The sequence below is a fragment of the Cenococcum geophilum genome, assembly GCF_001692895.1.
Source record: "Cenococcum geophilum 1.58 unplaced genomic scaffold K441scaffold_77, whole genome shotgun sequence".
Lineage (NCBI taxonomy): Eukaryota > Fungi > Ascomycota > Dothideomycetes > Gloniales > Gloniaceae > Cenococcum > Cenococcum geophilum.
The window spans coordinates 138,348-163,479 of record NW_027137635.1 but is presented as its reverse complement, the minus strand read 5'-3'; the positions used below and the strand labels follow the sequence as shown (position 1 = coordinate 163,479).

The window sequence follows — 25,132 nt, the reverse complement described above, 5'->3', positions numbered from 1 at the left end:
TTAGAAGCTCCAATTACGGGATAAGCTTAAAGTTAATGTAGACTACTTCCCTAACGCCCGAGCCAGAATGGCCTACGTCTTTGGCCGTACTAGCGGAGACGCCTAGACGCATTTACGCCCGCGATATACTAAAGACTTAGCAAACCCCTTTATCTCTAAAGAAGAAATGATTAAATACTTATCTTCTATTTATAAGGACCCTTTTAAAGTATAAAACGCCTACCTTAGCTATAAAAGCCTAAATATGAAAACAATAAAGACCTTTTTAGCCTTCTAAACCCGCTTTCTATACCTAGCCGGACAGGCCTAGATCCCCTAAGAAGACCTACTGCTAGACCTCTTTAACAAGCTTACCCTAGACCTATAGCGGGCCGTATTACTAGCTTATACTATAGCATAGACGTTAAAGGAACTTATAGACTATTACCTAGCTATTAACCAAGGCCTCCGTTAAATTAAGGCACGCGCTAACTGGCTAAAAACTAGAAACCTTGTAAACCAGGCCACAAGTACTGCGAGTACGGCTTATAGTGCCCTGGCATAATCGGCAACTCCTACAGCTAACCTAGTAGCTAGCCGCGCAGCTACCCCTACTGCGGGCCCGGTATACACCCGGCCTATATATAGCGACCCCTATATATAGGCCCTCAGCGATTAAGGAGCTTGCTTCTCGTGCGGTTAAATAGGCCACCCTATAAGGAACTGCCTAATAAAGGCAAGGATAAATAAGGTCCTATTAATTCAGGAGGATAGTACAGAGCCGGAAAAAGAGAAACCCTAGAAGAAGACTCCTCTTTAGGGTTAAAAGGGATCGATATATTACATATTAATCTAGGTCGACTAGTTAGTAGAAAAAGCTACACTATCCCTTATACTTTATTTTGTAATAGATATCAAGTTTTAACCTCTACTTTAGCTAACTTAGGAGTAAATGCCTTTACCTTAATTAACATAAAGTGCGCTGCAAAACTGGCTAACTTTTTAAATGTACCCCTTAAAGAACTACCTAAACTAATCCCTATTCGCGGTTATAACGGACGGATAGGGCTACCTATTATAACTATCTTGCGGATTTACCTCTGTGTTAACGGACGAAGGCAATATAATATCCCCTTTCTTATTACGGACTTAGGAAGCCATAATATAATCTTAGGAAGAAAATAGCTAGCCTATTTAGGCTTACAGCTTAAAGTATGGAGTAGACGGCTTATCTAGCCCAAAACTCTACCCCTAACCCCTTCCTTTATAAAAGAAATTAGTATTATAATAGAAAACCTTATACGGCCCTAGATTAATACCATTTACTAGGCTAATACTATGCGCAAAGACCAGGCCTTTAAGAAGGACGTATAGCTTAACCCGCAACGGATCTGTATACTACGCCGCCCCTAGACTACCTATATCATGCCACCCGCACTAAAGACCTAGGAAGTTAGTAGTAACCTAGCTAAGTTCCCTATAGAGAACCCTATAAAGCTATAAAGGAAAGCTAGGGATATTAGACGCTATACTAAACTAATAAATAGGAAGGATAACTTACGGAAAATGGAACGTAAGCTAAGGAAGACCATAAACCCTATACCGCAAACCACAGCCTAATAGACGCTAAAGAAACCTACGGACCTCCTACCAGTTAATATCTGCTATATTAGCGCTATAGGATTCTACTAGAACCTAGTTTAGCCTAATACCGTTACCTTTACAACTAGCCTATACGAAATTAACTAAATAATTAAGGAAAAGGAAAGTAAGCTTAGCGGATAGGAAAGTGGGCTTACGGATAAAGAACTAGTAGAGCAAAAACTGCCTAATTAACACCGGAAATTCAAGGACGTATTCTCTAAGGCAGCGTCTAATATACTTCTACCCCACCAACCATATAACTATAAGATTGAGATTAAGCAAGATAAGGGAAGCACCCTTAGCTTTAGCCCTCTCTACCCATAGTCTATTGCCAAATTATAGGCCATAAAATAGTACCTTATCAATAACCTAAATAAGGGCTTTATTAAGCCTAGCTAAGCCCCTTTTAACTTACCTATTCTCTTTATTAAAAAGCTAAATAGAGGACTGCGCTTTTATATTAACTACTATAAGCTAAATAATATAACCCGCAAGGACCGCTACCCGCTGCCCTTACTTAATAAAACTCTTACCCGAATAAGTAGAGCTAAGGTTTTTACAAAGCTTAATATCCACTAGGCCTTTTACTAAATTAGGATAGACCCCGGGTCTAAGAATCTTATTATATTCCGGACCTATTACGGGACGTATAAATATAAGGTACTTCCTTTTAGACTAACTAACGGACCAGCTACGTACCAGCGGTATATAAACGATGTACTCTTTAACTACCTTAACAACTTCTATACGGCCTATTTAGATAATATTATAATCTATTTAGAGAATAAACTGGAATATAAGGAGCACGTCCATAAAGTCCTATAACGGCTCCGCGAAGCTGGCCTCTAGGCCAATATTAAGAAGTCAGAATTCAGTATTAAGCGTATAAAGTACCTAGGTTTTATTATTAGCACGGACGGAATTAAGGCCAACCTAAAAAAAACAACCGTAATTAACTAGTAGACGCCCCCTCGGACCGTAAAGGGGGTATAATTGTTTTTAGGTTTCTATAACTTCTACCGACGCTTTATTAAGAACTACAGCAGAATTACCCGGCCTCTTAACCGCCTTACTAGGAAAGACTAGCCCTTTTACTTTAACGCCATATATATGCAGGCCTTTAATAAGCTTAAAAAACGGCTAGTATCGGCCCCCCTATTTACCTACTTTAACCTAAAACGGCCCTTAATGCTAAAAACTGATGCCTTAGACGGCGTAATAGCCGGTGTTTTTTCCTAGAAGTAACCGGACGGAGAATAGCACCCTATTGTATACTATTTAAAGACTATAATAGATGCTAAACTAAACTACCACATCCATAATAAAGAAATGCTGGCTATTATCTCTAGCTTTTAGCACTGGCGTATATAGCTAGAGGGGACCCCTAAACCTATTAAAGTAGTATTAGATTATAAGGCCCTAGAATACTTTATAACAACTAAGGCCTTTACGGCCCGGTAGGCATACTAGGCGGACGTCCTATCTTAGTTTAACTTCTTAATTATATATAGACTAGGCGCTGCGAACTGTACAAATACTTTTACTAGGCGCGAATAAGACCTAGGTAACTATACGGCTACGAAGATCTTATTATAAACCTAGACGCTACTATAACTAGAGTACCTTAACCCCTAAATATAGGCAGAACTAAGTACAGACCCCTTAGGCGCCGAGATATATCCTATTAACCCTTTAGGACTTAACTTAATCGACGAATTGCTATAGATAAACTATACGGCCCCTTCTCTACAGGAGTACCGTAAAAAGGCAAAGAACGTTACCAGCCCATAGTCCCTTAAAAATGGATTACTTAAGCATTAGGAACGGCTAGTAGTGGCAAAGGAACAGAACTTACGGACTTAGCTTATTACTAAAGCATATACCTAGGTCTCTACGGCCTACCCTAAAAAGAATAAGACCCGCAGGATTATTAGCGACCGCTACTACTAGCCTAGAATGGTTATAGATATTAACCGCTATATACGGAACTATAACGACTGCCGTAGGTCTATAATCCCACAAGATAAAACCCTAGGACTATTAAAACCCCTCCTAATACCTAACCGCCTTTAGTAACATATCTCTATAGACTTTTATAAGCTACCTCTAGACCGTGACGGATATAATATAGTTATAATCCTAGTTAACCGCTTCGGCAAGCGCCCGTTCTTAATTCCCTATCACAAAAATATTAATGCTAAAGAGGCAGCCCAACTATATATTCACTACGTTTACCAAATTTATGGACTACCAGACACTATTATATCTAACCGCGGGCCGTAGTTTATATTAGCCTTTTGGAATAAGTTCACCTGGATCCTAGGCATTAAGCTAAAGCTTTCTATAGTATATTACCCCTAGACAGACGGTTAAACGGAGATTGTAAACCAATACTTGGACCAAAGACTCCGGCCTTTTATTAACTACTTCTAGAATAACTAGGCCGAACTATTGCCCTTAATAGACTACGCCTAAGCGACCCTACCCTATAACTCTACTAGATTTGCCCCTATTTAACTAGAAATAGGTTACCTACCCTATATAAGCTTTAACTGGGAAAGACCAGAAGGGCCCTAGACTATACGCGAAAAACTATCTTATAAGGAAGCCCAGCAGTACGCTAAGCGCTTAGAAGAAGCCTAAAAAGTAGCCTATATAAACCTAAAAAAGGCCTAAAAATCAATAGAATAGTAGGTAAATAAGTATAGGCGCGAGCCTAACTTTACTATAGGCGATATAGTCTAGGTTATAATAAAGAACTAGAAGACAGAACGGCCTAGCCATAAGCTAGACTATAAGATAGCAGGACCGTATAAGATTCTTAATAAAGTAGGCAACTTATATAAGGTTAAGCTCCTAGACTTAATTAAAGTCCACCCTATTTTCTCACCAGATAAGCTATAGAAAGCTATAAATAACCCACTGCCTAGATAAAAGAATAAACCTCCCCTACCAATTTAAGTTAACGACGATAATAAATAGGAAATTAAAGAAATACTAGCCTATAAACTTATAAAGGGAACGTTAAAGTATTGGGTTAGTTAGAAAGGATATAACCTAAACCCCACTTAGTACCCTGCATAGAACTTTATAGGTAGCCCCTATAAGCTTTAGGAGTTCCACAGCTATTACCCTAACAAACCCAAACTGCTAAAGTACCTAGATGAGTGGATAGAGTGCTAGTATAATAAAGATAATAAGCTACTAGAAGAACATAAGGACAAAAACGCCCTAGAAATTTCTTAGTCACGTAAGGTGTTAAGATATCTAGGAACTTTAACCGGTAGTCGAAGTTGTCTAATTGGTTAGATTCTCTTACTAAGACTTTTAGCGGCAAAGCCTAAGGGCAGGCTTTTTTGGAGGGGGGGGTAATATTACGGCACTGGCAGAACTTGGCAGAACTACGCACCGGCAAGTTGCCATAGATTGCCGCATATTGCGGTCACGTGACGCGAAGATCGTATATAGCTTCGAGCGGCGCTCCCCTTCTTCTCCTTCCCTTTCTTTAGCTTTAGATTCTTGTTTATAGACAATCCAATCGTACAGGCTTGCGCGACCATTTTGCCGTACTTATGTCTCGATTGACTGAGTCGCTAACACCCCGTGCTCTCGCATATACCTCACGTACAGCTTATATCAGCTACGCGTAGGTATATCACCTCCTTACGCCCTCAACCCTTACGATCAATCGCGCAACGTCTTATAGACTCCTCGAATACATACGTCTTATAGCCACTACCCCGTCCCATAATAAGCTCATATTATATTAACCGCGGGTAAAAGAGGAAGGTTTGTTAAAGGAAGGCTAAAGAGCCTTAATAGCGTCGCTATTAAGCTTATTATTGAGGTAGTCTATATCGTTGTTAAAATACTCATTAGGGTATCCATTAAGGTATCTATTAGGGGGTAGAAGAGGGCTAAAAGGGGCGCTAAATAAGGGACTTTACAAATTATCGGATAGGGGCATATATATTAGGCCAGCAGTGTCTATTATTTCTTAATTAGATAAAGAAAGTAAATGGCTTTTAATTAAAACCGATTATAAGTATTTTAGAGTTAATTTAGGGTATAAGATACAGCATTATAATAGAAGAGTTATCGCCTAATAAGAAACAATAAGTTTACATACAAAGGGCTCCCATAAGCTCTCAGACCCTTGGGGAGAAATTCCTCTTAGTATAATTTAATTGGTCTAGGAGTTTGCAGGAGTCTATAGGACTAGGGTAAAGTAATCCGATTGGCCTAGGAGTTCGCAGGACTTCACAAGCGTGACGCTAGCCCTTAGCGCCACGCCGTGGCGCAATTTCTCCCCGGGGGTCTGATTTATGAGATAACCTGCGCACTACGTACTCCATTTACTGCGTGGCCAGTACACTAGGTGGGCAGAGGTGCTGCAAAGCCTTTGGTAGTAGAGCTTTTACGGAGCTTCGTGCAGAGCTTTTGTAGAGCTTTGGTAGAGCTTCGTGCAGAGCTCCATGCACTTCCCCCTGAGGAAGCTCTCGCAAAGCTTCAGGCCTCTATACAGCTGCAGAGCTTATAATCGCTACTCCTCTGCCCAATACAGCCCGCAAGAGGCTGCAAAGTAGATATATTAGACGCATGTAAAGTCCTCTATAATTCTACATATTAATATTCATAATATTAATAAGACAACTTATTAAGATGCAATACTAAGATATTTTAACGTTCATAATATTTTGATGTTCGTCACGTGTATTCTGCCATAACTTACCGCGCGCAGTTTTGGTTTTAACCAATGAGAAACTGGCTTGGCAACCAATGAGAAGCTGGCTTGGCGGAAGTTTGAATTCCAGGACCCCCAACCCGAATATATAGACCACTCGTACCTCGGGTCAATGAACTCTATCTACTAGGGATTCCCTCGCAACAGCGCGCACAGTATCTGTTTTCAAAGGGGTCCTTCTTTTCCAGAACTCGTGATACTGCGTTCTGGCTACCTCCGTCGATTCATCGTGACGGGTAGTCGTGATTGAGCATGTCGCTTAGGCCAGCCGGCGCATATCGAGCCATTCCAGGATAGTCTCTAGTCATTGGCAGGTCATTTGGTTAGCTTTTGATCCCAAATTGCGAATGCTACCAACCTGCCTAATCTGGTCTAGTCTCATGGATTTTCCATAGCCACAAACTCCAAGCCTCTATCACCAACTCTCCGATAACGTAAGAATGCCACCGCTGATCTCCCGTCCGGTGGTTTCCAGACCATCCAGGATTCTGATGCTACCTTCTTTACAAAGCCCCACCGTTTAATTTAAATGTCTTGATCAATAGTGCGTTGCTTGTCATATCATGCGTACCGCTAATCATGCGGCGTCGAGGTTGATGGGGGCCTATGAAGCGGGTGCTGGCCAAAGCCAGGACATGTTCTTGCTTTCAGCGTGTTCAGCGCCCCAAAGCTTAAGGGAATGAAGCTTTACTCCACCAGTAGACCAAGCAGCCCGCCACCATCTTATCAATTGCCATTTCTTATGTTTCCCCACGATACAGTTACGAACAGGTTTCTCGGGATGGTGGTGAGAGTGACTAAAGAGAGACTGTGCTATTCGCTCTCTAAGAATTTCCGTCCTTGTTCCATCGAGGCAGGTGAATCTGATCACTCTCGGTGTCTTAGTGTTGCGGTGATGGTAGCTTGCGTAGACTCCGTTCCTTCCGTTCCTTCCGCTTCTTCTTTGATATTTCTTTCCTTTCCATGAATCCCTGCGCCTCCTGTTCGGTGAGAGCCTAAGGAAGAACGCGCTCAGTTAATGCCGGTATTCAGGATGGTTGGAAAATGCGGCAAGCTCCTTCAGATGCAGGCAAAAAGAGTAAACCAATAAATAACATAGGGTAACCAAAATTGCTTATATTACAGTACCTCCATATCCACCTTACCCCTGAGCTTGAGCTTGGCAAACGGTCAACATAGGCTTTTGGGGGTGCTTGCCCGGGATTCCTTGGTCGCACGGGTGCGCCGTCGGTTCTTATTTTGCATCGCATGCTGCTATGGCATTTCGAGCATCGTGATAGATCGCCAGACTCGGAGCACTCGTACTGAGGAGGAAGGTTATGCTGATCTCCTTCCTAGACGGACTTTTAGAAACAACCACACTGCATCCACAAGTCCCGGGAGCAGTTATTCAGGGGCTCTGCCCGGTATTTCGCACCACGAAGATTTAATTTTCCACGTGTTTGCCACATTACCAGCACCAAGTAATATATGCCAAAGCGGACATTATGATAGAAAGGGAAGGACGACCCAGGGCAGTCCTGAAGTCAGGATGTCAGCACGCATTCTCTAGAGATTCTGTTGAGAGAAGAAATCTATAAGTTGAGCACAAACTCACAGTAAAGGACTGTGTAGCTTCAGACTCTAGCTTAAAAAACTCCCAAGAACTCTTCTCATAAATTGAGCCGCATTTGCTGTTGATAATCGAGTTCCTTATAAACTTCACATTAAATCTGCCTATCATGAGGCTTTCTTTTCTTCTTAACAATGCACTCTTCGTGACTGCCATCTTTGCTCGGCCTTCAACTCTCGCTGAGCGCCAAGCCCGCCGTCGAGCTGCCAGGTTTCGCGGGTCTCAACCTCTGATCGCCCTTGACACCAAGGAAAAGGAGCATATCGCTGACGGGAACAATACTGTGCACGTCGAATACAGCTCCAACTGGTCCGGCGCCGCCCTCACTTCCCCGCCATCAGGCCAGACCTTCAACGGTGTCTCCGGCCGCTTCACTGTCCCCAAGCCAACAAAAGGCACCGGGTCTGCGAGTTCGTGGTCCGCATCCGTATGGGCAGGTATCGACGGATATACATGTGACGATGGGATCTTGCAAGCCGGAGCCGATTTCACAATCTCCAGCAGCGGGGCCGTATCGTATGACGCCTGGTATGAGTGGTACCCGGACTACGCGCACGATTTCAGCAACTTTGCCGTGTCGGCTGGCGACATTATCGCCGTCTCCATTGTGGCAAGCTCATCCTCAAAGGGCACTGTAACTCTGACCAACGAGTCCACCGGCAAGTCGGTCTCGAAGACGTTGAGTGCACCCAACTCGTCTGCCACACTCGGGGGCCAGAGCGCGGAATGGATCGTCGAGGACTTCCAGGAGAACAACTCGCTGGTTCCCATGGCTGGTTTCAGTACGGTTACTTTCACGAACTGCGTCGCGACTACTAGTAGCGAGTCGCTTGACTTAAGCGGCGCTACTGTTATTGACATCAGGCAGAACGACCGGGTTCTGACGGATGTTACCATTGAAAGCTCTTCTTCTGTGGAGATCCAATACGTTTAAACTCAATAAGGGGAGGCGAATGACTCGTGACTGTGTTTTCTTATGCACTGGCGCAAATGCGCCGGAGGGCTGTGAAGGATGGCTGTGGGTTTAAGTTGAATTTGTGGCATGCGGTTGTTCTAATATGCTAGCTTGCGATGTAGATGACTTGCACAGGGTTTAGCGAGGTGATTTAAGTAGCAGATTGAGCAATTTAACTCAGTAGTTGTATGCACTATTAATGTCGATGCAGTGATCCTATCTAGAAGGCCAATCCTGAAAGCGGAGATCATAGTCATGAAAGGGTAAATTTTGATCGATTCATTTAACTGGCCACAGCCTGCCAGGGTCGTTGTTGAGTAGCGGTTGAAACTGCAAACCCATTTAATATGGTCTAGTGATCAACCGCCAGGAATGGGGCTATCTCCCCACGGCTCCATACCAACAAAGCCCAAGCACGGCTCCCATTATAATAGCAGCAGCAGGTGGCACGTTGAACCATGCGCTCTCTGCATATGTGAGCGCTGCAACAACAACCCACCATGGCTCTAGAGCAAGGCTTTGGCCCTGTGCAGCGATCGGGGTTAAATAGCCAATTTCCCATAGCCGGTAGACGGCAGTGAATACCAGGCCAACTGCAGTTGCATTGATACCTCTGAGCAGACTGGTTATGGATGACTTCGTTCGGAGCACTCGCCAGATGCTCTGTACACCGATGGCAAGAGTTATTCCCGGAACAAATATACCAGCGTATCCGAGGAACGCTCCAAGGATAGTGGGATACGGCGAATGATTCAATGCGAGGGCGCCCAGGAAGACACCAAAGTTGAAATTGGGGCCTGGGAAGGCCTGAATTATTGCAAGGCCGATCAGGAAATCACGGGGAGAAACCCAGCCAGGTCGAACAACGTATTCTCGGAGAAGCGGAATGACGACGGGCCCGCCACCAAAAATGATGGTGCCCGCAAGGTACATGTTCGCGAAGAGATCAAGCTCCAGTGGTGGAGATTTAAGAACACCGCGCGCAACGAGTACAGCTATAAATGTTGCTACAGGGGGTCAGCGCTGATCTTCGGATTGGCAGTAAGGGCGATGAATAGGTTTTACTTAGAAACATTACGATGATACTAATCCCCCATTTCACAGGAATTGCGTATGTTAAAGTGTCTGCAGCTGGGAATGTTTCCTGGTGCGTTTGCCCGCTCTCCGATTCTACTTCCGTATTGCCTTGTTTTGCAGGTTGGCCAGAGACCTCAGCCAAGATACGATCTTTTGAGGAGGAAGTGACGATGGTACTGGAGGAGTCCTCCACATGCGTTTCCTGCTTACATAAGCAGACTCCCTTTCCCGTTCGGTATCCGCGGCAACCACTTCGGTATCCGTAGTAGTCACCCCGAACCCCGTAGATATAGGCCTATATTAAGGCCTATATTCCTTATAGTTAGATTCAATAGCTTCATTCATTCTTTTATCCTCAGATCCAGTTCATCAGGAAGGAACAGCGCGTCTCTGAATTGTATCTGAACTTGCCGGTTGATGTAGATTTTCTAACGCGATACTCACTGACAGAGTACTCTCCTCCACAATTCTTTGTGGATTATCCTTCCGTCTACGAAGCCTCGCGCGCAGCTTTCCAACCTGCTGCTGAAGCCAAATGTCCCATACCACTGTGGTAAGTCCGCCAATAAGCATGAGGATAGGGAAGTACCAGAGCGCATTATAGCACAATCCCGCACAAGCACCAAGAATAACGAGAATCCTAGTAATCTTGTCCTTGATAGACTTCTCGTCCAACTAAATATACATGAGACAAAAACCGTGACATTTTCTTTCACGGGGGGAATACTTGCCTGAACAGCAGCAAGTGCAATAATGCCTACAGTGGACGCGTTTAACCCGGAAAGAAGGGCATAAACAATTCCAGGGAGAATTTCGTGCGTCCTTTGGACGCCAAGGGACAAGCCGTACATCCCAATTGCTCCAGGAAGACTCCATACCAGGAAAACAAAAAGAGCAGGCACAAATCCGGCGTGAATCAGCGCAATACAAAAGGCCATTTTGGTGCTGGCCGGTCCTGGGAGAGCTTGACATATTGCGAAGAGTTCTTGATACTAGAGATCATCATAATCAGTTATTTTGCCACGATAATATAAATACTTGTTTTCCTAAGGTATTAATTTATTCGTTATGGTGCTCGCGTATTCGCCAATTATGGTTAACTCTTCTAAATAGACGTTCTGAATGCTTGTGCTCTGAAAGAAAAATTGGAAAGAGCGTACATACCGTCTGTTCATCGATCCACGGTGCCTTCCCTCCACGGCCCTCCACAAACCGCTGATGAAGGATCTGGAAATTGACCGGTAGCCCACCAAACGCTGTGAAACCCAAGTCCCATGTTCGGGCGAAGACGTCACCAACTCTCCATGGGAGCTTCGTAGTATTGGCCTGGTAGGCGTTGCGTTGGTCCCGCGTGCGCTCTCGCACAGCGTGAAAGAGGTCAAGTAAGGGCATATTTGGCTGCAATGGGCGTGTCCCTTCGTGTGGTAGAAGCCACTTTTCGTATTGGGCGCTTTTGCTTGAGTTAGCATGCTACAGGCACCCTAGCTACATAGCGCGATTTTATTAGCAAGCCCAACCAAAACACCTCAACATTGCGATGCCGACGAAATGATGCCAAGGCCACCACTGAAACACCGAATATATAATTTTTGAGGAAGTTGAGTAAAAAAGTCGTGATACATAACGTCACGGTTGTACGTTTCTGCCCTTCCGCCATCAACCGGCTGCTAATTATAGGAAAAATCTTCCATTAGAGTCCTCCCCCGAATTGTTATACGTGTATCCCTTGGCCGTTGATATTAAAGTATCTGGATTAGCGAAAGACACTAATGAAATCTAGTCGTGAACTTAAGCGACCTTAGCGTAGGATTCAACAGGTTAAGGGATACTTGCTTTTAGAGGCTTTAGGGCTTGTTTACTAACTTTTTTTCACCTGTTCGCGCCCACCTGTTCGTCGCTTAAAAACGCCACCTGGAACGAACAGGTGGTTATTTCCAGGTCGATCAAATATCCAACAGGTAGGAGCTGCTCGTTTACCTCACCTGTTCAATTTCCACCTGTTGGGCCGTCTTGGCAGCTAAATTAATGTTCCACCTGGCCTGTTCGACGTCCTTGCGCTTGCCGCGATTACATAGCCAGAAGTAGTATAGATTGCGCGATTTTGCCCACCTGGGCCGTCGAANAGGTGGAATTCCACCTGCNCCCTCTGGGGTCCTGTATGTCCACCTGGGCGGCCTGTTCAATCAACCCGACCTCGATCGTGATGTTTTTTCAAAGAATTGTACGCATTACGTGATTCACACCAACCTCAACTATGAAGCCTTATAGTTATATCCAAAGCAGTGTACGCAGGCCTCTATGCGCTGCTGGCGCTGTTCCACGTAGGCTCATCGTTGCCGCCCATAAAAAAGGTGTGTATATCAAGAACGGGTTGATTATATCTATGATGCTCTACTCTGGTAAACGAACGGCTCTTACCTGTTCGATCTACACCCCTGCACGAGCGCTTGCTAGTAGCGCTTAAAATCCACCTGTTGGGCCTTAATTTGATCCACCTAGCGGCGTCGAACAGGTGAGCGCGAACAGGTGAAAAAAAGTTAGTAAGCAAGCCCTTAGAGGCGACGTTTTTTGGGCGGCATAAGGACAATATTTTACTAAGAATTTGGTTAAATAGACGGCGATAATATTAAAGCTTTTTGATTAACTATGCCGCCATATATTCTATATACGGCTTCATAGCCACGTCGCTGCTGCCCACCGCAATATTCGAGCGTCAAAGGCGTAGATGAGGCGCCCACACTACCGCCGAGCAATCGCACTGACTAGAGATTTCAACACCAAGCTATACATTATAGAGCCTCTAGATTGGCTTAGGAGGCGCATATACGAAAAGTGCAAGAAATCTTGCCACACAATGGGATGCATGTGAAGGATTAGCTTCACATTTCAAGAAGCTGAGGATGGGAAGATGAGGGAACACCGGGATGGCATCGCCACCAATTAGTGCCCACGTGTGCTATGCTGCCATCGTAATATTTAGTTGCCAACATTGGGTAATGAGCGAGTGGCATTGCAAGTGAGAATAAAAAGCTTGATTGATTTTGCTGACCTGGTCGGTTACAGGGGTTTCGGCCTCGGCTGGTCTTGGCATGGTGTTGAAGTCACTCTAGTTTCCTCGGGTTGGATTCAAGACTCCTAACTTAGCCTTTCCGCAATCCTCTGGACTGCCAGGATGGCGTCCATTCGGCCCATGGCAGCCATGGATCTCTTGAAGATCAGCTCTACTAACCTCGATCATCTCACCGAGACGTACAATGTAGGGTTCTACTTGGAATACTTAACAAAATGGCCCGACCTATGTCGTGTGATTGAAGGCCATGATGGGAAGATCGAGGGATACAGTAAGCACCAGCATTCCCCTGTACCCGCTGTATCTGGAGGTTAGACACTGATATGTGGTTGCGGCGAAGTCCTAGGAAAAGTCGAGGCGTCCCCATATCCAGCACCGGTCCGCCCATACAACCCGGATACAAACCCCGATCCGGACTACCTTCCCTGGCATGGGCATATCACAGCATTGACAGTAGCTCCATCGGCAAGGAGACTAGGCCATGCTACTAGGCTGACAGAGAGTTTGGAGCAACAGGCGGATGCGAATAATGCTTGGTTTGTGGATTTATTTGTGAGGGCTGAGAACAAGATCGCTCAGGAGCTATATAAGAAGATGGGGTGGGTAGAAAACAATGGTATTCTATTATTTATATATCTCCATATTAATAGAACACAGGTACTCTGTATACAGGCGCGTGGTGAACTACTATAACGACGGCGCAGACGCCTTCGATATGCGCAAGCCGCTGAGTCGCGATAAAGACCGAAAGCATGTTCGCGAGAACGGAGAAAAAATTCATGTGAACCCGAAAAATGTGTGGTAGCTTTCATAAAATAGAGGAAAAGCATCTTCAAACCCGCTGTACACCAGCATGGCAGCTTGCGATCTGGGAATCCCTGGCATAGATGTCGGACCTTACGGTACGCTCGCGAAATACCCAGCGTCCGGTCCCCATTTTTCTAGGGCCAAGGAAAATTAATTTTCCTGGACCAAAGATTTACCATTTTAGTAAATTGTAAGCATTTCCGTACGCTAGACTTACGGCCCTTAACTGCTAACACAGGAACTCAGTATGGTACCCTGAAGCGGTTCGAACTATGAATTCATGTGCGATTGTACTTCAAGTGCGACATCTTTTTGGGTATGCTGCCTATGTAAACCTTAAAATTAGATACTGTCCAGCTTTCCTGCCCGTTTTCCGACCATCAAAACAGGGTTGAATAAATTTTACCCCCTAAGTACCCGATTTTAATTTTGGTAAGATCTAAACAAGTGGAAGCAATGCTGACCGATAATACCCTTCAATATCTGCCGTAGATTTTTCTGCCATCTTTCCCTACAGCTACTGCCTCCAGAGCACTGAAGTACAGGAATTCGCTTATCTCTACGACCACAACGTCAAACTTAAATAAGGTCATGTTGTAGTGCGGGATGAGGATATTCTGCTAGGCCCGAACGGTTAGAAGGCTGGTAGTAAGGACCGAGAGGCTAAGGGGGTGAGATGCGAGATATGGGAGGAAGAAACGACAGCTTAATTCCAAGCTCGCCCACTATACCGCAAGACTAGTGTACCATAAATAGATTTTCATAACACCACAATATCTCCGTTGCCGGGTTCTTAATCTACGTATACAAACAACCGTCTGTCCAAATCTACAACCAAGAAAACCCAAGAAAATCCAAGAGGACCCAAACCCCAGATATTCGATCTCATATTACACCCACGGTGACGCAAAGAGTACATAGCAAACCCTCATTCCAGCCTTGTTTCTTACATGTATGCTCCGTTACCCAGTGATATATCAACGCCCTTGTGCGTGCCCTGCATGAGCCCGAGTGAGAAAACTATCCGATGTTACGCCGTACATTCCAACATCTGTCACACCTCGCAGCAATCGTTCGTTCCGCGAACTAAGTTCATCCAGCCCACCCCAACGTTTCCTTCTCAGCATTCCGCACCTTCCCTCTCTCACTCATCTAGCCCAACGCAAACGAATTGATACTCGGTTCGCCCCCGGTCCCAAACGCCGGACTCGCCGCGCGCTGCTGGCTCATCGCGCTCTCCGGCCTCCCAAAGCCCCACGGCGAGTACGGCTGCCTCTCCCGCGTCATCACGAAGCCACCCCGACTGACACTCCTGCTCAGTGTCTCGCCGTCCATAGCATCGTCCCACCCGACACTGCTCGCACGTACCGAGCTGCCCGCCCGGCTCGGGCTGCCAATATCGCGCGCCACAGGCGGCGCGGTGCGGAACCGGCGCGGCGTGCCGCCGTCGCGCTCGCCGTCGACTAGCACGACCATCCACACGCCGACGGCGCCCGTGTGCCCCAGCAGCGGCGTGCAGTGGATCCAGCGCGAGCGGCCCTCTTCGCTGGTGTCGATGTCCGGGAGCCGGGCTGCGGGCGATGCTAGCCAACGGATCTTGGCTGTCACGCCGTGGGAGCCGTCGGCTAGGGCAGCGGCGAGCGAGTCGCGTATGCGTGTGGTGCCGCCGATGCGTGAGAGGAAGCGGGATTGGAGGATCCCTGGAACGCGGAGGGAGGGGGAAGTGAAGAGGATGCGGTGGGAAGGGGCTGGGCGCATGAGGAGATACTGGGATAGTGTTAGTCAAAGTTGCGCAGAGCTTAGAAGAGAGTAGAGGGAAAGAGTAGGCCTTACGTTCTTGTAAACGCCGGAGAGACGGTTGTCGGCTTTGGCGTTGAGGATAAGTGGCCTGTCGACGTCGCCCATGCTGGGGTCTTTGAGCGGGAGGCGGGGCCAATAGTTCATGATGGATTCGTCGTCATCGTCGACCTGCTCGCGATGCATGCGCCCGCCATGCTTGCGGACCGTGTCGAGTTCCGCCATGTTAAACATCTCGCTGAGCTCTTGGAACTCGTCTTTGGGCTCTTCGGGCTCGTTCGCGTCCGCACTGTTGGCCGCTTCGGATTCTTGCTTGTTGAGCATGCGTTGGAGAGCGTCGAGGTCGGTGCAGTCCTTCACAAGGCCGGTAATGTCGACTTGTGCGCCGATATAGTAGCGGAGATTGCCCCTGCTGTCGAGTAGAGGAGCAATCATGAGCAGATTCATAAATGGGGAGCCATCGCGCCGACTGTATAATGTCAATTTCTCTGGACGTAGAAGGAATCTAGAGCGGAGGCTTACTAGTTCAGCAGAACTTCACTTGTCTCTTTGCCTGCTTCAACCGTAGCGCGGAGCCGTGCTACGCTAGTCGTATTTGTTTTAGGTCCCTGAAGGAACCGGCAATTTCGTCCAATTGCGTAACTCACTCCATATTGCGTGGTACGGTGGAATTCTGCAATTCGCTATTAGGGTAGTCCCTAGAACGGGTCGGAGGATCGGGTTACCTTCTGAAGCAAAAACGATGGGATTGTCGGGCCTTGACGGGTCTGATAGACAGAAAACTTCAGCTAACCCCTCCGATGCCTCCCGTAGCAATGGAGGCAATGTCCCAGTAATTCTCTTTTGAATACTTATGCTGACCACCTGGATGAAGACGTGTGTGATGTATGCAGGGAGGTCTTCGCGAACCAGCACGTCGAATGCTTGATTAGCTTTGTCTTCAAGTACTGAGTTCACCGTAGGCCGAGCAGGATGTTGAGTGAAATCGTAGCCCTCGAGTGGCTCTAGAGCCTCTGCTACAGCGTTCGCATAGTTAATGGCGCGCATTGCTTTCAATGCATCAAGATAGTAGATAAGGAGTGGAAGAGACTGAGGTCGCGCAGCACTGAGAAAGGAAGTAAATTTTAGAAGTGAAGCAGCATCTGCGAATATGGCTTCCAGGTGTCCCCGTGAAAATAGTTGTTCTGATCTTTTTTCTAAATCAAAGCCCTTTCCAGGCTGAGCCTCGTTTGGCGCAATGAGGTCAAAGGATTTTGGATCATCTTCAAGCAGAGGCTCAAGGCGATTGACTTCATCTGGTGGTCCCTTGGCTTGCAATGGAGGTAGAGAGTTGCTGGCGATTGACGAGGCTGCGGTTTCGTATGATATCACTGAATCAGCTGAGCTCCTTTCGCGTGACCCTGGAGTTGTAGGCATTGATGAGCTAGGTTCGCGACTTGTCGATCTGAGTCGTCGTTGCTTGACCCTTGTTTTGCTACTGTAGTTGCGAAGGAAAAATAAGTACGACAATGAAAGAATAGGATAAAATAGAGTTTACCTGGTGCGAGTAGGGATGTGAATTCCTCGTCGTGTGAAGTCCGGGGGTGCTGGTGATATCTCTTCATCTGATGAGACAACTGGGTGACTTCCTAGTGGGAGCGGTTTTGGGATGGATTTTATCGGCGTATGAGGTTCGGGTTCTAGAGCCTTTCGAGTTTTTGGAGAATGGAGATCCTGAAAGTCCTGATCGAACGGCTCTCCGGTTGCGTCAAAATCTCCAGCTCCATCTGCGTGACCACTCGGAGAAGGATCGGCTTCTGGGGTAGCAGTAGGCGCAGACGCGGGGCTCGCGTCGGCCATATCTCCCATATTGGTAAGTTTAACAACGTCCTTAGGGGAGGATATTGTCGGATACTGGGTAGAAGAGAAGAAACCGTGAGCAGAGCGCCTTTTGAAGATATTCCGAGATTGCTTGGGAGCCATGGTTGTCGGAAGCAGAGTTGAAATTTCGGTCATGGGCATTGACTAGACTTAAAAGGCATGGATGAAACGGTGACGGGCTGGGGACGTACCAGGTAATAGTCGTATGGCGTTGCGCTACGTGCTAAGCTGCCGTTGTCTTCCTCGCCTGAACCCCCCATTGAACCCACCATCTGCAGCAGCAGCGTGTCTCCCGCTGCACTGTGGTTGTGCATTAAGGCTAGATGTCAACAGGATTGGACCGTCGACCGAAGGGGTTCTGTTAGCCAGTGGTGGCGGGCCTTCTATTCGACGATAGCAGTCCAATGGACCCGCGCAAAATGGTGGCGTGCTGCGGATCTGTGCAGCTGAGCGAACTACTTAATGGCGACTGGGAAAACTCCGACCCAATGGATTGCGCGATATGTAAGAACCCACGGGGCGACCCGACCTCCGGATAGATTCTCGTTCGCCAGTGGTCAGAAGAAGCTGAAGCTCCTTCGGCTGTCTGCCGACGTTGTCGAGAACGCGGGAAGAGAAGTGTAGAGGTAGCTTCCACAGGGCTGGGACTGCGCATCAACTGCATGTGTGAGTGGCTGATTTTCTGAAAGCGTCACGAAACGTTACGTCGACATGTGGATTGAAGTTGAGCACGACGAGGCAGAGATGGAGGGGGAATGGAGTGATGTTATCCTATAACCCCCAATCTCCTGTCCCAGCCACCAGTTTCTGTTTCAGGAGCCTTGTCGGAAAACGTGGAGACACGTCCGTGTCATCCTAGTGGTGATCATGGAAAATATGGGAATTCGACGAACAGCCAAGCCTTTGATGCCTTTTACGGATATCCGAACAAAGACATCACCCCACGCGACACCACACGATAATTGTCAGGGCTGTGCTAGGCGCAGTGCATCACCGTGAGCTGTGCCGTCTGTCGTCTTTTTCTCAAATGGAACCCTATCTGCCACCTCCTCATACGATTTGCCGTCACCTTGCGACGACGGGTCATGTTGGTCGTGCAACGAGTATTCTTCATGGAGGCCATTTTCGTGCAATGTAAGCCCTCTATGTTATTAAAGTTTAAGCGTTGTACAGGAAGGAAACGTAGCTTGATATTGGTGACCTATCACAAGCCGGTATTTGATCACTTATTGACTTCAGGGCTCTTCCTGCAGTCTCGATGAACAGGTATTTTCGCATGCCATTTTCACATGACCCTTCTCTCATGTCGATATCCCCGCATGAAAAAAGCTTAATCTATTCTTACAGACGGCAAAGGAATGAAACATTGAAAATTTAAGTGGTATCAGCCCGCCGGAACTCCTTAATACGCAAATTCGGCCGTACACTAAAGTGTGTCTTTGAGGAAGAAAATCCACATTCCATCTTGTTCTGGTATTGGCGTCACATAACTAACTTGTGTGCTTGCACACGCGGTTTGTGTAATGGGAAGACTGTGAAGTTGACAACGACCCGCCAATGCTGAAGGAAGTTGATATCCACTTTGAAGATTCACTTCCAAAATAACCTTATCACACATATCTTCCGTTTAATAAACGAGATAGACTCCAGATAACTTGGCATTTCAATCCATGTCAACATGCCAAAAATCCGTGCAGAGAAGGCCTAAAATGGCCAATCTTATATTCCGTCTTCGACCATAGAGCCTTGTTGAATGACGAAGGCATTAAAATATTACAGTTCCGTGGTGACGAAAACTTTAATATCTCCTGCAAAATATCTGGGTTTGGAGTCGGAACAACAAATGGTAGCGAGCGGAGGTTGAGGATGTCTTATCTTGCGCCAAGTCTTCAGATGGCCCTCCCGAGCGAAATAGAATGTGGTTGTTTAGGCTAACAAACCCTGTTGCTCTTGCCAGTCATCATCGTCAATCGACTTTCGTGGTGTACGATACAAAATATAATGTTGGGTCATGAAAATGATGTCGAAAATAATGCTAACATTGCCCAGACCAAGTTTCACCGGGTTCCCCGTAAGGCCAGACCAATCTGCCTGCAGAGAAGAGTCGATGATCAGTTGCGTGATAGAAAGAACCCCACCAGCAAAGTCGAGGAGAGTTTGTCCGATACTCCATCCCATGGTCGACTTGCGCACGTAGTTGACATGGACTTGTGGCATGTATTTCACTACGGTTACAATAAGCTTGACATAGCTTATTGCGTAAATCTGAGGAGGGTTAGCCGAGAACCCTAAGGCATTTCCGCGGACGCAAAGACATTGTGTGCAGACGCTCATTAAGCTGAAATTGTTCTAGGTGGAGTTTTGGAATCAACCTACCACTTCAATCCATGCCCATCCGCTTGGGTCGTAACCACCGTCTTTACCTCGTAATCGAACGATAGCAATTACCACCATTATACCAAATATACTGCCCCAAACAATTCCTAGTATTGCGCGGCTTACTCTCTGCTTTGTACCAACCGTAAACCCCCAAATTGCTGGCCAAAACTGGCTGTAGGTGATGATGCATAGGATTGCTCCGTGTGCTGCAAACAAGAAATCGTTGAACCGAACTGTTGGCTCAGGTGACGCAGGATGCCTGAATGCGTACTGCGAACGTATCGTGGGAGAGTACATAAATGCACCAGTCGAGATTGTGTATGCGACGAAGCCAAGCACGTTGCTTATAGGAAAGTCTATCGCTAATCCTTGAGTTGACCGCCGATGCCAATTCAGAATAGGCTGAGGATAGAAGGACAAAGACCTAGTCTATAAGATTAGTCTGGGTGAACAGACAGCTCATGGTTTGGAGGTGGCGCGGTACGTGCCAACAAAGGAAATACGTCCATCCTAAGATGCGGGAAACAGCTTTGGCGAAAATCACGGCCTTGGGTTCAGACATGATCGTAAAAATACAGAGAAATTCTACAGGAGTATATCGTTCTATTCAGCTGGTGCGACAGCGGCAGAATAGGCAGAGGATGTGGGAAAGGAAAGCAAAGATAAGCCGTGAGCGTCGACGAAAGATAACGTATGCTTGTATCTCTGCAAACACATGATCAAAAAGTCAAGGAGATAGTTCGTAAAAGAGAGACAAGAATGAGGTTTACGTGGTATGAATCAAAAGTGCCTCCTTCGGACGGACGCGGGTGACAGCCAGGAACGCGAGGCTCCTGGCGAAATGCTTAATCATGGAAGGCCCTGTTTTGCCAAGTTCCACTAAACCGTATTGGATTCCCCAAACTGAACTGCACCTCTGAACTCCCATCGTTGAAGCGCGTCACGCTGCCATCCCCTCAACATCCATCTAGCTGCTCGTGCATCTACTGTTGGCTTTCTCTTCCTACTGATGCGCCCCAGCGATTCCTTGTCTCCGACGCGCTTGCGCATGCGGTAGCCCTGGGGCGAACAGGACACCATCAGCCGGTGAATGACCTCCGGCGTTCTACTTTACCCGAACATTCACACAGCACACGATATTCACATTGCCTACGATGGCGCCAATGCCAGGGACGCCGAAGAAGCGCGTTCGCAACGCCGGGAGACCGCGCGCGCGCAACAACACTGCTCCGGATACTGCCCCTCCTTTAAAGAAGCGCAAATACATTCCCGGTGGACCAGGAGGAGGTGGCCGATACGTGGACACTGAGACAGGACAAGAGACACCAGTTGGAGGGACTGGTCCGGGTGGCTACGCTTATACTGGACCCCGTGGCCGTGTTGGAAGGATGAATGCTGAGAAGGGCATTGTCCCCCCCACAACTTCACCTACTGCATCCTATACGCGACCCCGTCGTGAAAGACCACCTGCAGGGCCTCGATCGAGCTCTGCTGCCGCTGCCGCCGCCGCAGTCGCACAGAGTGATGGATACAAGCCTCGTGAAGAGCGAGGTTGGGAGGAATTTCATCAAGATTTGGATATCGATGCCGAGTTTATGGTGTTTAGTGCAGATGAAGTAGATGGAATAAGCCCTCCGGAAACCAAACCAACCACTCCAAACAACGGGCTGGGGATGTTGGGACAATATGCCATTGAGAAAGGGGCACCCATCATGCTAGACGAAGCATTCCGTGCTCCACAGGACGCCTCGTCCTTTCAGGTGGAAGGTTCGTCCGGTGCTATAATGGACGGTGATACTGTCAATGTAGGAGGCATCAACGGCAAATATATTACCCCACTAAAACGGCGCGTTGGAAGGCCACCACGTCGACTAGACTCTATGCTGAATGGACTTGGTTCTCCTCCGGCACCCAGGATTGTTCCTATACCAACGCATAACCCAAAAGAGAAGCTCAACTTGCAAAAGCCTTCATATCGTCAGGTTGACCCATTTGCATCGTATGAGCAAGACCAGTCAGTGCAGGTCAATTACGTGGATCGAACCATGGCGAATCTAGGATATCAGGAAAGCGATATCTTTGTGCGACCTGAAAGAACTCTGATCCGCGTTGCTGAGGGTTCGATTGAAGAAGATCTCGATCTGGCAATGGCCATGAAGACTGACGGCGACATGTCGACGGGAGCAGTGGCTGTTGGAAGAGTTGAGTACGATATGGACGAGCAGGACGATCGTTGGCTGGATGCATTCAATGCACAAAGGAGAGAGGAGCAAGTTGAAGCTATTAAACCGGCAATTTTCGAGATCACGATGACTCAAATCGAGAAGGAATGGCATGCACTTGAGAAACGTAGGTTTACTTCCATTGCGTGATTCACCGCTTCGACTGACATTTGCTTAACCAGGGATTCCGAAACCAAATCCAAAACCCCCACAGACACATCGTCCACGGTCAAGTTCGGCAGCTGCGGTGAACGGCGAAGCCGCCGTCCATGGGGAGGAACAGGATACAAAATGTGCAATATGTGACGATGGAGATTGCGAGAACACCAATGCGATAGTTTTTTGCGACGGCTGTGATTTGGCTGTTCATCAGGAATGCTACGGCGTTCCTTTTATACCGGAAGGCCAATGGCTTTGCCGAAGGTGCCAATTAGTCGGCCGAGGAACTCCTGCAAGTGATATACCAGTAAGTATCATCTTCTTGCCCCTTCAGATTTGAGCTCATAAAATGTAGAACTGCATATTTTGCCCAAACTCGGAAGGTGCATTCAAACAGACAACTGCGATGCGATGGGCCCATCTTCTTTGCGCAATATGGATTCCTGAAGTGTCTTTGGGTAACACGACCTTCATGGAGCCCGTTCAGGACGTGGAGAAGGTCCCAAAGACTAGATGGAGACTAGTAAGTTGTATGACAATGACCTGGTATGTTCAAATACTAAAACATCCTGAAGACCTGCTACATCTGCAAACAAAAAATGGGTGCATGCATACAATGCGGCAACAAAGCATGCTACGAGGCATTCCACGTTACGTGCGCGAGAAGAGGGAGACTCTTCTTGAAAATGAAATCGTCTCATGGCACACCGGGTAACCTAGATGCAAGCGTTCTCAAAGCTTTCTGTGACAAGCATTGTCCGTCTGAATGGAGAAGAGAAAACGATGTTGAGCGAGCAACAGCTGATGCTAAAATCTTTTATCGCCACACTATGCGTAACAAACGCTGGGGCGATAGTCAGTCCTCTGCGCTAGCCAGCGGTCCGTCTCAGCCAGTTCCTTCTGTTGAAGGGACGGAGGACACTGCTCAAGCCGATGATGGCTTTGGGGGCAACAAGCGCAAGCGAGGCCAACCTCCAAAGAATGTATGGCGACTCCCGTCCGGTGCTCCTGTGGTCCCTCAAGCAGTCTATCACAATGTGGAATTCGCTCTTATCAGATTTGGCATTCGCAAGCGGAAAGAGTATGTCGCCGAAGCATGCAAATACTGGACTCTGAAACGTGAGGCCAGGAGAGGTGCTGCCTTGCTGAAGCGATTACAACTACAAATGGAATCATTCTCATCCATGGAAATAACGCGGCGTAACTTCGCCGGTATGGGCGCTGCTGGTCGACCAAGACTGCAGCGCCGCATTGATTTTGCCGAACGGCTCGAGGATGACATGGAACAAATTCGAGTCCTTTGCGATAAGATCAAAGAGAGAGAGTTTAGCAAGCTGAAAGACGTGGAGTTTCTTAAAACCATCGTTGACACTGTCTATTTTCCTATCCCACCATTACTTTGGCCTATTCTTGAGAAAGCGCAGAAGTAAGTAACTATCTTTTCCCGTCTTAATATGCTAGTACTGATTGCGGAATAGCCTGGATCCCAAGAATGTATTCTTTGATGGCTTTAAGTCCATCCAAACGAAGCTGGAGGAGCGATTCTACACTTCTGTGTCTACATTCTCCGCAGATTTGGCCTCGGTCTTTAGTTCAGTTATTGGATTTGCCACTATCACCGACGCCAGGGAAGCCCATCACCAGCTGAATGGCGTGTCCCACAGCTCTCTTACACCAGAACAAAAGGACAAGAAGAAGCTTGCTAAACGAATCATCAAAGCCATCCAGGGTCCCTTGGAAGATGCCACACGCAAGGAATCTGAGCTTGGAGGTAAACCTTTTGAGAAGGAGCTGCCGAATCTTGAAGCTCTATTAGACCAAAGCCTTCGACGGCAGGCAGCTAGGATAGCCCCTACTGGCGGAGAAACGATTGAAGGAAGCATAGAGGTTATCTCGAAACATAATTCCTCCGACCACACTGAAGGAGCTAGAGCAGACCAAGAGACTACCATGACTGATGCCATTGACTACAAGCTAACTGTCAACGGTTTCGTGAATGGAAATAATTCCCTCCATCGCGCCCATACTCCTGACACAAATGGGACTACCAAAGTCAATGGTATCAATCACGAGGAGGTTACATATGATACCGTCATAAGATTGCAAACTTCTCCTAGGGAAGATACGAATTTAGGTTCGAGCACTGATGCGCAATTTGAAAACATCACTACTAGCGCTGGGGGTGAAGTCGCTCCCGCGCTCTCAAATTCCGGAAGTACGAATCCTTCTAACTCAAATCCTGAACCACTCACACCTCCAAGATCAGAAAAGGACCTACTTGCGCCGCTTGCTTATGGCGGTATACCATGGTATGTTGAACCATTCGATCCCGTTGGCACTACCATCCACGATGAGCGTTGGACTGGTCGGGAAGTCCTTCGCGACATGAGCGAAGAGCTCAGCGAGCTTGATGACGATGAACTCAATGGCCTTGCTGATCCGGATGATATGTTGCCGACGGACGGCATGTTGCCGGAGACAGGTGTTTCAGCTTCAGTCCAGAAATCAGCACGCAAAGTGAAGAAGCGATGGAAGGGCTTCAAATGAAACAATCGTAGTCATTCAGGTGCACGATGATAGGTGCTAGGGTTGTCTTGTAATTCTTGTGCTACTATCGTTTCCCATGTAAAATAGTATTCCTTATCGAGGTGCATTAGGTGTTTGCTGGCGTTTTCGGGTTGGAGGAAAGCATGGGTTGAGGGTTAATTGGCTGTTTCATGGGACATACCTTTTCAGCGGCACTTGGTGGCTTCTAGCAGCATGTAGATTATGCTATTGATTTGTTTGGCTGGGTCTCAGAGGATGAAATGATTAGACGCCTCACTCG

The 25,132-nt window shown here is 47.1% G+C and overlaps 6 protein-coding genes across 6 annotated transcripts; 3 read left to right on the top strand and 3 right to left on the bottom strand.

Annotated features, from left to right (window-relative positions):
- The first annotated feature begins 7,917 nt into the window (after positions 1-7,917).
- On the top strand, positions 7,918-9,104 carry K441DRAFT_669837 (putative aspergillopepsin-2 precursor). The gene has a single exon (XM_067650187.1). The coding sequence runs from the start codon at positions 8,089-8,091 to the stop codon at positions 8,911-8,913; it is 825 nt and encodes a 274-aa protein (XP_067497417.1). The 5' UTR covers positions 7,918-8,088; the 3' UTR covers positions 8,914-9,104.
- Positions 9,092-11,403, bottom strand: K441DRAFT_621982 (chromate ion transporter; the record flags this gene model as incomplete). The annotated part of the gene is made up of 5 exons (XM_067645988.1): positions 9,092-9,941; positions 10,000-10,144; positions 10,393-10,686; positions 10,728-11,003; positions 11,176-11,403. 5 exons carry the CDS (start codon positions 11,401-11,403, stop codon positions 9,313-9,315), a joined length of 1,572 nt encoding a protein of 523 aa, XP_067497416.1. The 3' UTR covers positions 9,092-9,312.
- Positions 11,404-13,183: 1,780 nt separating this feature from the next.
- On the top strand, positions 13,184-13,886 carry K441DRAFT_591740 (n-acetyltransferase-like protein; the record flags this gene model as incomplete). The annotated part of the gene is made up of 3 exons (XM_067644848.1): positions 13,184-13,352; positions 13,422-13,680; positions 13,739-13,886. 3 exons carry the CDS (start codon positions 13,184-13,186, stop codon positions 13,884-13,886), a joined length of 576 nt encoding a protein of 191 aa, XP_067497415.1.
- Positions 13,887-14,637: 751 nt separating this feature from the next.
- Positions 14,638-18,316, bottom strand: K441DRAFT_669833 (uncharacterized protein). Its single transcript, XM_067650186.1, has 6 exons — positions 17,737-18,316; positions 17,223-17,578; positions 16,411-17,162; positions 16,208-16,358; positions 15,722-16,154; positions 14,638-15,655 (listed from the first exon to the last, which is right to left on the bottom strand). Exons 1-6 carry the CDS (start codon positions 17,857-17,859, stop codon positions 15,041-15,043), a joined length of 2,430 nt encoding a protein of 809 aa, XP_067497414.1. The 5' UTR covers positions 17,860-18,316; the 3' UTR covers positions 14,638-15,040.
- Positions 18,317-19,471: 1,155 nt separating this feature from the next.
- Positions 19,472-20,486, bottom strand: K441DRAFT_690824 (L-cystine transporter-like protein; the record flags this gene model as incomplete). Its single annotated transcript, XM_067652424.1, has 3 exons — positions 19,472-19,810; positions 19,922-20,348; positions 20,413-20,486. The coding sequence occupies 3 exons, from the start codon at positions 20,484-20,486 to the stop codon at positions 19,472-19,474; spliced, it is 840 nt and encodes a 279-aa protein (XP_067497413.1).
- Positions 20,487-20,858: 372 nt separating this feature from the next.
- On the top strand, positions 20,859-25,127 carry K441DRAFT_647451 (uncharacterized protein). The gene is made up of 5 exons (XM_067646858.1): positions 20,859-22,273; positions 22,329-22,612; positions 22,661-22,828; positions 22,881-23,731; positions 23,784-25,127. Exons 1-5 carry the CDS (start codon positions 21,079-21,081, stop codon positions 24,850-24,852), a joined length of 3,567 nt encoding a protein of 1,188 aa, XP_067497412.1. The 5' UTR covers positions 20,859-21,078; the 3' UTR covers positions 24,853-25,127.
- Positions 25,128-25,132: the final 5 nt, after the last annotated feature.

Bases quoted from the DNA above. Each gene is read 5' to 3' on its own strand.
- K441DRAFT_669837 (XM_067650187.1), top strand. From the start codon at position 8,089: ATGAGGCTTTCTTTTCTTCTTAACAATGCACTCTTCGTGACTGCCATC.
- K441DRAFT_669833 (XM_067650186.1), bottom strand. From the start codon at position 17,859: ATGCACAACCACAGTGCAGCGGGAGACACGCTGCTGCTGCAGATGGTG. The intron at 17,579-17,736 runs GTACGTCCCCAG...TCTTCTACCCAG, and splicing joins CGCCATACGACTATTACCTG to TATCCGACAATATCCTCCCC. The intron at 16,155-16,207 runs GTAAGCCTCCGC...GACATTATACAG, and splicing joins AGTGAAGTTCTGCTGAACTA to TCGGCGCGATGGCTCCCCAT.
- K441DRAFT_647451 (XM_067646858.1), top strand. From the start codon at position 21,079: ATGGCGCCAATGCCAGGGACGCCGAAGAAGCGCGTTCGCAACGCCGGG. The intron at 22,829-22,880 runs GTAAGTTGTATG...AACATCCTGAAG, and splicing joins CAAAGACTAGATGGAGACTA to ACCTGCTACATCTGCAAACA. The intron at 23,732-23,783 runs GTAAGTAACTAT...ATTGCGGAATAG, and splicing joins ATTCTTGAGAAAGCGCAGAA to CCTGGATCCCAAGAATGTAT.